Source organism: Notolabrus celidotus, chromosome 21, assembly GCF_009762535.1.
Source record: "Notolabrus celidotus isolate fNotCel1 chromosome 21, fNotCel1.pri, whole genome shotgun sequence".
In the NCBI taxonomy this organism is placed as follows: Eukaryota; Metazoa; Chordata; class Actinopteri; order Labriformes; family Labridae; genus Notolabrus; species Notolabrus celidotus.
This window is the reverse complement of record NC_048292.1, coordinates 4865263-4875707: the sequence shown is the minus strand read 5'-3', so window position 1 is coordinate 4875707 and position 10445 is coordinate 4865263. Positions and strand designations below refer to the sequence as shown.

General features: G+C 40.9%; 1 protein-coding gene across 1 annotated transcript; it reads right to left on the bottom strand.

Moving 5' to 3' along the window:
- Positions 1-851: 851 nt before the first annotated feature.
- depdc4 (DEP domain containing 4) lies at positions 852-7206 on the bottom strand. The gene is made up of 9 exons (XM_034673977.1): positions 7076-7206; positions 4389-4809; positions 4089-4240; positions 3774-3969; positions 3423-3673; positions 3199-3341; positions 2944-3069; positions 2739-2817; positions 852-2241 (listed from the first exon to the last, which is right to left on the bottom strand). The coding sequence occupies exons 1-9, from the start codon at positions 7149-7151 to the stop codon at positions 2042-2044; spliced, it is 1644 nt and encodes a 547-aa protein (XP_034529868.1). The 5' UTR covers positions 7152-7206; the 3' UTR covers positions 852-2041.
- Positions 7207-10445: the final 3239 nt, after the last annotated feature.

Here is a 10445-nt window from a genome sequence, read left to right as displayed (position 1 = left end):
TAATCTCAGAATTCTAACTGTAATCCCAGAAATCTGACTTTAATCTCAGAATCCTGACTTTAATCTCAGAATCCTGAATTTAATCTCAGAATTCTCACTTTAATCTCAGAATTCTCACTTTAATCTCAGAATTCTCACTTTAATCTCAGAATCCCGAATTTAATCTCAGAATCCCGAATTTAATCTCAGAATCCTGACTTTAATCTCAGAATTCTCACTTTAATCTCAGAATTCTAATCTCAGAATCCTGACTGTAATCTCAGAATCCTGACTTTGATCTCAGAATTCTGACTTTAATCTCAGAATTTTCACCTTAATCTCAGAATGCTGACTTTAATCTCAGAATGCTGACTTTTTTCTCATAATAATAATAATAAAAAAAAAATTGACCTTTATTTTTTTTTTAATTTCTCTTGTGGCCCTAATCCTCTTGTGTACTACAGTATCACTGATTCTGATTATTCATTCCTTATCATCAGGCAAAACTATCTTCATCAGAGCATCAAGTTAACAGTAGAACAATTGCTGCTCATGCAGTCAGTCACATCAGTCATTATGTTATTCATCGCTCTGGAGGGTTTTCTTTTTAAAGTAGAGACAGTTGTGACGGACCTGAGGTCAGCAGGCAGTTTGTTCCAGAGAGAAGGACCACAGTAACTAAAGGCCCCTTCCCCAGACTTTGATCTGACTCTGGGTACGGTGAAGTCTTCCACCTGCTGACCTAAGGATCAGGGTCGGGTTATAATGCCATTCATTAAATTATTTCTACGTCTTGTTTAAAAAAAAAGTCAGATAATGTATTCTGGTCTCATGTGTAGAGATGTTCACATTCACAAAAGACAAACACTTGATCTAGCTTCAGAGAACTTTTTATTAGATTTGTTATTCCAGTAGAAAACATGGCGGCATGTCTCAGCATCCTAAAGTGCATTCTCACATGATTCCAGTATGTAAAGAACAAAAGATGCTGACTCACAGATTGGACAGTAGATTACCCTTACATAATCATCCAGCATTGAAACTTCAATTAGTATCCTAAAGTAAAGTTAAATTAAGTCCTCAAACTGAACTTCAAGTAAAATCATAAAAGGTTAAAATATTGGCACTAAAAGAAAACTTCAACCATTGATTAAAATACAAAACATATGTTAACCTGAATTGTGGTTAGACTCAAACATGACGGTACTCTTTCTGCTTTCACTTCATGTTGACCAAAAACATGTAATAAACTGTGTTAACTCTTCTTCAGCTACATTAGTGTTGACCAGTGTTTCTCTTTCACCGGGCGAACGCAAGAAAACATGAAACTACATTTCTTTCTCTTCATTAGTAGAAATATTAAAGCCTGATCGAAGTGCACGGCATCATTAAAAAAATAAAACTTCCATGTCTGAATTCTCTCATCATAAATTAAAGAAGGCTTCATCCAAACACAGTACCCACACCGTAAAGACGTACCTCCAGTATCCACAAGCTGCTCACTTGTCAGTAACATCTTTCTTTATGGCTGTTTTTAATTTTTGGTGTTTTTAAAATAAACACACACTCCCTCTCTCAGTGTTAAAGCCTCATTTTAAAGATTATTTATCTTATTAATATAAAATCAGTGTTAAAAATGTGTTTCCTCACTAACACTAATGCTAACTGATCCTCACGTCTAAAGCTTCTGCAGCTCAAAGGCAGCCTGTTTCAGGCACTTAGTATCATAAACGAGCTGATAATTCATTAAAAGTGCAAAAACACGCACATTTCTAACTGAGCCTGAACAAACAAACAAACAAACAAACAAACAAACAGTTCATCTTACAATGTGTCACCACATTATGTTTGTAGGATGGATAATTCTCTCTGTGCTGCAGGACAATACAAAGAACGATCAATTCAAAAATATAATCCACCTCCTGCAGCCTCTTATAAAGCACTGTGTTTCCTATTTATTATTACCCAGCTGGGTTAAATGCTTGACTCTGATTGGTCGATACTCGATAGCAGTAGTGCGTTATTTCTTGTAACTTTGATCTACTCCCCCTGATTGTAAGCTTCAGAAGGTGCTGGAGAAGTGTTGGAGGAAGACGACAGGATGATGTTTCTCAAACTCCTTGAGCAGCCTCTTCCTCTCCTTCACAGATAAGGTGGTGCTGGACGAGATGTCGTGGAGGAGCTGTTTGAGGCTGTCCAGGGTGGCTGCCTCTCGCTGGTCCTCGTACTCGCGTGGCGTCACCTGCTGGCAGAACGTGAACGCTGCAACACATAGGGAGAGAGAGAAGGGAGGTTAATGAGGTGAGTGGAGGGGGAGTGCTCCACCGCTGTCATTGATCTGTTGATGGTTCAGAGACAGAATCCTTTACCCTGGAGTTCATTGCTCACAATGCAACAAAATAAACTGGTATATTTTGTTGCATATCTGTGCACAAATTAAATTAAAAGCTCAATTTCAAGCACAAGTTATGGTCACTTGTTAAACCTTGCAAGTTGTATACATTGTGTCATGAAGGAAAGTTTGATTCAGGGGGAAAAATGCATTTGGCATTGTTTTAGACATGGAAAATGTTTACAGGTTTTTTTTTTATGATTAATCGATAGTTGATCGTTAACATTTCCAAAGATCAATCATGGAAAATACGTGAAATTTCCATCCCTAGTGTTATTCATGCAAAGTTTGAGGGGTTCTGCATTGCATGGCGTGTTGATCCCATAATGATGTAATGTGTTGTATGTCAGCCAGAGTGTGCACTTACTGGCAATTGAGTCTGGGTCTTTCCCCTGCCGCATGGTCCTGAGCGTCCCTCTTACAGCTTCAGTGAGGGATGCAGGAGTCTGAATGTATAACAGGGGGAAGAAGAAGAAAGAAAAGTAAGAGGTGGGTCAAACTTTTTGGACTGAGAAACTCAGGTGATGTGACACTCATGTTAGTGATACCTGAAATAAACAGTTAAAGTGTACCTTGAAGATCTGGGTGCAGTTTTCCATGAGGAACAGCATCAGGGTTTCACTCTGGGGTCGAGTCAGCTCAGGATTCTGGACGATCGCTTTCTGAAAGGAGCGGCAGACTAGAGCTCTGTTGTCGATCTGAAGCAGGCAGACAGAAGAGAAGGATCAAACACACTGACGACAAAGGAAAGCAAACTTTAATTTTAAAGAATAGAAGAGTATTCTGTGTTCTTGTCTGTTGTAAAGAAAGGATTCGATAAGTCGTACTTGTTTCTGAAGTCGACAACCATCTGGATGAGCTGCTGTGGCCATAAAAGCCAGCAGCCTCCTGAGTTCATCCCTCACGCTCGTCTCCAGCAGTCGAAAACACAACTGAGATGCTTTGATGGCGTCCTGCTCCTTCCCTTTTTCTGGACAGAAAGAAAACAAAAGGAATTAAAACCTTCATTCAGAGACAAAAGCTGCAAACTTGATGCCTGATGAAGACTCACCAAGTAAGTTCAGGATAGCAGCGTGTATGTCCATGTGGTGTCCTGAGAGGAGAGGGGTCTTCTCCTGCCCGCTGTAGTATTTGGCGATGGTGTCAAAGAGCACTCTCTTCTGGTGGTCCATCTGCTCGGTCTGGTCGTCCTCTGAGAAGATGCTGCCACCTTGCTGGCTGAGCTGCTCCCCTGCAACCACGATGAGCTGGTCGGGGAAGAGCTCCAAGCAGTCTGCTGCAGCCGACAGCCAGCCATCCAACCTGTACACAGAGGATCACAGATCAGAACATAACATCAAATCTGCAAAGTCTGCTAATCACAGGATGAGTGTGATTACGAAGTGTAACAATGAGCACTGACTGAGGTAGATTCAGAGCGTCAGGCAGCTCTCTCTCCAGACATGTGTTAGAGAAAACCAAGTCCTGGGTGGCCAGAGGAGCTCTGAAGGCCTGAGGCTGGACTCTGGCAGGAGACGTCAGGATGCAGTCCAGCATGGGCAGGTCGACGATCTGCAGCAGCTGCAGCAACGTCTGCTGCTTCCAGACCTCGTCTACCACTGAGGAGAGAGAACAAACAAAGGGACCATGCAGCATGAACTTTCATTTCCTGGATTGATGATCTTGCATGAAGGGAATCCTCTTCACTCACATATACTCAAAGTTAGCTTGGGCTCACCTGCTTTGGATAAGAAGGCAGAGGTTGAAGGGGTTGTGTTCACAGATGGAGGCATGGAAGGCTGCAGGTTGATGGTCCTCAGCAGTCGCTCGACTCTCCTGTCTGACGGTCCGACAGCAAGCGGGTTGGAGATCATCCTCAGCTCCTTCAGCCTGGGAATGAGTTCACAAATGATTATCACTCAGCTGTAATTCTGCATTTGAAGACCTCTCAATGACAGATAGAAGTCTCTTTTATATATCAGATCTTTTATTTTGCAGCCAGACTTTAATCTGGCCTGTCAGACGATCAAAAACTAACCTGACACTCTTCTTCCTCTTCAGCTCCGGCCCTCCTGGTGACACGTTCTCCGTGTCACTATTGCACTCCCTCAAGGCGCTAGGTAACGCTTTGTATTCCAGAAACCGGTACAGACTGCAGCTACTGTCCTCGAAGGCCGCCTCCTTGTCTCTCCGAAACAGCTTGGTCCCCACAGGTTCGAACACTTTGGCCTCCATCAGCGCCTGGCAGAGTCTGGCAGCTTTAAGGCGCGACACCTCGCTCGTGCAGAACACCACGTTCTGCATCAGGTAGCTGAGGACGGCGTCCACCGCATCCGAGCCGGTGAAGCACTCGGCGTGAACGCGGAGATGCTTTCTGTAGCGGCGCACCTCCACCTGGGTCTGCAGGGCCTGGATGATGTTGTGCCACAGCTGGGTGGCACCGAAGGGTCCAGAGAAACCTGTAAGGACGGAGACGCAGGGTTTGAAGACAACGGATCAAAACAGGATGACTGAACTGGATCTGAAAAAATGAAGGTGAGAGCATTACACATTAATAACTGTACGTATGACATCTCCATCATTTCATTGAACACCTGTAGAACTAACATAACATGCTGATTTACTGAAGCAGCATGTCATGACACTTACACCACTCTATTATTTCTGTTATAGCTCTTTAAGACTTCATAGCAGCTGCATTATAAAAGGTACAATCTGTACTTTTTTTGTATTAACAACCAGCACTTACTTTAATAACGTTCAATAACACAGTAATAAGTAGATCAACCTTGATTAAAGTAGAGCAGAGCAACTTATAGTCCCATTCCACAGTCCTTCCATTATTACCTACTTTTTCTTGTGTACCTGAAGCAGTCTGGAACTTTTCTCTCAAAGTTTTAAGGAAAGGAGAAAATACATTTGGTCACATTTGTAACTGACTGATTTTACACTGCTGTATTTAAGGAAAGAGAATTATGAACTACTGAAAAATAGTTTTTTGAGGTTAGGCTATTAATTAAAAAAAATAATTAAATTTGACATGAAAATTTTTTTTGGACTTCAAAGTAAATTTTCTGAGATTAAAGTAAAAATCCAAGAAAAAAAATCTGAATCCTGAGAAAAAATTCAAACTTATACATTTTTCCCTCAGAATTCTGACTTTGTTCTGAGAGGTCAAAGTTAGAGTTCTGAGATCAAAGTCAGAGTTCTGGAATCAAAGTCAGAGTTCTGAGATTAAAATGTCAGAGTCCTGGAATCAAAGTCAGAGTTCTGGAATCTGGGTCAGAATTCTGGAATCAAAGTCAGAATTCTGGAATCAAAGTCTGAATTTTGGAATCAAAGTCACAGTTTTGGAATCAAAGTCACAGTTCTGGAATCAAAGTCACAGTTCTGGAATCAAAGTCACAGTTCTGGAATCTGGGTCAGAATTCTGGAATCAAAGTCTGAATTTTGGAATCAAAGTCACAGTTATGGAATCAACGTCACAGTTCTGGAATCAAAGTCACAGGTCTGGAATCAAAGTCAGAGTTCTGAGATTAAAATGTCAGAGTTCTGAGATTAAAATGTCAGAGTCCTGGAATCAAAGTCAGATTTCAGGAATCAGTCTGAATTCTGGAATCAAAGTCACAGTTCTGGAATCTGGGTCAGAATTCTGGAATCAAAGTCTGAATTTTGGAATCAAAGTCACAGTTCTGGAATCAACGTCACAGTTCTGGAATCAAAGTCAGAGTTCTGGAATCTGGGTCAGAATTCTGGAATCAAAGTCTGAATTTTGGAATCAAAGTCACAGTTCTGGAATCAAAGTCACAGTTCTGGAATCTGGGTCAGAATTCTGGAATCAAAGTCTGAATTTTGGAATCAAAGTCACAGTTCTGGAATCAAAGTCAGAGTTCTGAGATTAAAATGTCAGAGATCTAGAATAAAGTCAGAGTTCTGAATAGAACAGAACAGAATAGAATAGAATCTTTATTGTCATTGTTGTGAAACAATGAAAAAGCAGTTTAGCACCACTTCAAAATAGCAGCAAAGTCAGATTTCTGGAGTCAAAGTCAGAGTTCTGGAATCAAAGTCAGAGTTCTGAATAGAACAGAACAGAATAGAATAGAATCTTTATTGTCATTGTTGTGAAACAATGAAAAAGCAGTTTAGCACCACTTCAAAATAGCAGCAAAGCCAGAATTCTGAGATCAAAGTCAGATTTCTGGAGTCAAAGTCAGAATTCTGAGATCAAAATCAGAGTTCTGAATAGAATAGAATAGAAAAGAATAGAATAGATCTGTATTGTCATTGCTGTTAAACAATGAAAAAGCTGTTTCGCAGCTCTTCAAAACAGCATCAAAGTCAGAATTCTGGAATCTAAGTCAGAGCTCAGACTTTGATCTCGGAATACTCAGAAACTGGTTTAACATTTAAAAATGAATATTCTGTGTCTCTAATCTTCTTCTATCATTCTTCATTGTATCGCTACTTGCCTCTATGTGTAAATACACATCCCTTAAACATTTCCCAAAGCCTCAGGATCCTACATGACATGTTTACTGTCCCTAAAACTCGTTTGAACGTTTGAACAACATTACTTCATACAGCCGTTCGGTTCAAAGCCCGAGCCTGACTCAGACGTTATAACACGTAAACACATCGTTCTCTCTGTGTGAGGCCGTCTTTATATATAAAGGTAGATTATATATACTTATCATATACTCAGAGATATACTCCAGGTCTTACCATGCTGTATATTGTCCCGAAAGCTTCTTGTTTGGCTGTTTAACCTCCTGAATCTCGGAGTCAAATCAACCGCCATCACAAGCCCGAGTGGATGACGTCAGCCTCTTCTTCTTCTTCGTCTTAACTTGAGCAATTCGCATGCGCACTAGAGCCCCCAGCGGCAATACGAGGTACTGCAGTGGATTTAATCACAACATGAGCTGCTGGGGGAACACATTGAGCTTGTATGCAGTTATTAATGAATAATGAATGAGTGAATAAATAACAGCAATGAAAGAACAATAATGAACTCATTACACTTAAATACAATGAACTCAGTTTCATAAAGCTGGCATGGTTTAGTGTTTTATTAAGGTTTAGATGGTGTGTTGCAACCAAAATATGAGACGCTGGGGAGTTAGCTTTTAATATTTTAACATTATACTGATACTTTTATTATTATTATGTTATGAGTTTACTGGTCCGGCCCACTTGAGATCAAATTGGGATGTATGTGGCCCCTGAACTGAAATGAGTTTGGCACCCCTGGTCTAATGGGTGATTGTGAGGCTGTATAACCTAAGGCGGTGTGTTCATCTCATCTGGATGTGCATGATCAATGTAAATCTGTCAGGCAGGAGGATTTATGTCCACACGAGTGCTGTACTGTGCTGCTTTAATTGATGGGGCTGGGATGCAGTCAGAGACACCTTCCTCCCTCATTACCAAGATTATCACTCTTTGAATCACCCATCATCATTTCTATGTCTTCTGTCTTCCTTCCAAACGTGGGGTAAATATCCTCCTCAGGTCAGTTCCTCAGACCCACCACAGCGCTGTGCCAGTGCTCTCTCCTCTCTCGCAGGCTGACTAATGGCTTTGGCAGAGAACGGGTTGCTAGGAGACACCTCCTCCCTGCCCTGTGGATGTCTGGGTTGCCTATTGTAAGAGTGTGTGATTGTGTGTGTGTGTGTACCCCAGTATAAAAGAGCGAGTCCGTTTCAATCTGAACTCAGCGTCACAAAAATGGCCTTGACTGATTTGCTGGCACTTTACTGTAGAAGCACTCTTTGTGTCAGAGTGAATATTGTGTTGGTACACCGCAGATTTGTTAAAATATCAACATCACATTTACATTATAACAACCAGTACTTATTTAAATAATGTTCAATAACGCAGTAATAAGTACAGAGAGTAAAGCAGAGCAACTTATTGTCTCATCCTGCAGTCCTTCCATTATTACCAAAATTTCCTTAGTACCTAAAGCAGTCTAATATATTTTTCTCTCTATGTTTTTTTTGCAAAGGAGAAAGTACACTTGTGCACGTTTGTAATTGACTGATTTTATACTGCTGTATAAAAACAGTTTTTGGAAGTAAGGCCATAAAATAAAAATTCAAAAAATCTGACATATAAAAAACATCATACTTCAAAGTCATAATTCTGAGATTAAAGCTGCTGTTGGTAGTCACAGAGTAAACATCTGTTCAGAGAGAGGGACTTTGAATGTCAACACTATCCCTCCCAACCAGATTTCCTCTTAGCCCCCCAACACAGATCAGCGTGTGCAGTCATGATAGTGCCGGACTCATAACCAATCGGAGGACGTAGTAGGGGCCGCCCCTTAACCAATCAGGACAGAGGATTGGAGATTAGCTATGACTGGTCCGTCATAACGGGAACGAGGGGAATAATAACATTGCTTGAAACAAAGGCATTGGAAAACGCAGAGATTTCACAACAGTCTCTAATTACTCCACTTACAGATGAGTACAGATGGGTATTATGACATTTTCTCCAAACCCAGCAGAAAAAAAGTAACATTTTTTACACCATTCCTACCAACAGCAGCTTTAAAGTCAAAATTCAAAGAAAAAAAAATCTGTATCTTTGAAAAAAAGTCAAAATTATAACTTTTTTCCTCAGAATTCTGACTTTGTTCTTAGAAATCTAAGAAGAAAGAGTCAGAATTCTGGAATCAAAGTCAGAATTCTAGAATCTAAGTCAGAATTCTGGAATCTAAGTCTGAGTTCTTAGATCAAAATCAGAATTCAGACTTTGATCCCAGAATACTCAGAAAATGAAGTGGCCTAATTCACATAGGGAACTGTTGTGCTCAGTAAGGTCGAGCTGCAAACAATCAACCTTTCTTCATTCAGTTGCAAGCAAGACAGAAGTTTGAAAGACTGTCAGACATTATCATCTACATCAGTCCTGCAAGAAGTCTCATCACATTGCAGAAATGAATTTAAAACTTGTTAATGGAATGTTTTCAGTACAAAAGAGTGCATGAAAGTATGATATGAGAGAGTAATTTTGATGCACCAATAAATCAACTTCATCCCACCAAAGTCAACACGTCACTGTCTGCCTCCCTGATCATTCAAAGGTCTCCTGTAATTCCCATTTCGTCCACCAGATGTCCTCACTCTCCCCTCTCTTCTCCTAAACCACACACCTGCTTCTAATCAGCCACCCAGTCACCTGGCATCCTCCATGACACCTTCTCACCTGTCTTCACTTCCCTAATCACTCTCACTCCATGTACAGTCCTGTTATAAAGCTGACAGTTAAATAACACCTCCACCCTTAAAATGAGAGAAGAAGAAGAATCACACCCGCCTGGTTCCTCTGTTTTGTGGATGTATATCTTTATTTTTTGGAGTTTTTTGGGGGGATCCTGGATCTAATTGCCTGCCGTCCAGCCTGGTTCTTCATCTACTGTACTAAACATGCCAGTAAGTCACCTGCTCACATTTTCTTTCACTAGTATGCTGTATATATCTGCACTGAGCTCCTACCTTTCCACCTAATACCAGCAGTATGTGAACTATATTTCCTACCTCCTCCTGCGCGGGTCTTGTTTGCAGTCTTTCTGCCTTGCTGCAAGTCATTCATGTTTTCTATTGGATTGCACTGACATAACTGTAACCATCTGCATTTGGGTCCTAGATTTGGCCTTGGTACGGCAGTATGAAAACTACACTTCTTACCCCCTCCTAACCTGTCTCTTGGAACCAGTGTTCTGTGTTCTGACCTTACCCGCTATCTTGGACCATCTGCATTTGGGTCCTACATTTGGCCTTGGTACAGCAGTATGTAAACTACACTTCTTACCTCCTCCTAACCTGTCTCTTGGAACCAGTGTTCTGTGTTCTGACCTTAACCGCTATCTTGGACCATCTGCATTAGGGTCCTGCGTTCAATCCAAATCACACTCAATGTTAAAATTTGAGGCTACTTCCTGCAAGCAAACTAAATAATCTTAGTTTGCTAGATCAGGGCACTAAAAGGAGAAGGGTTGACAGTAGCTATCCTGTAATTTGCAGACACCCATCCCTTATTTTGGATAATGTAGCGATGTAAATTTCTCGCTGTGTTGCTGATTTTA

Excerpts from the sequence above, each read along its gene's own strand:
- depdc4 (XM_034673977.1), bottom strand. The coding sequence starts at position 7,151 with ATGGCGGTTGATTTGACTCCGAGATTCAGGAGGTTAAACAGCCAAACA. Across the intron at positions 3,674-3,773 it reads GACGCTCTGAATCTACCTCA|GTTGGATGGCTGGCTGTCGG; the intron begins GTCAGTGCTCAT and ends CTCTGTGTACAG. Across the intron at positions 3,070-3,198 it reads GTTGTCGACTTCAGAAACAA|ATCGACAACAGAGCTCTAGT; the intron begins GTACGACTTATC and ends TGCCTGCTTCAG.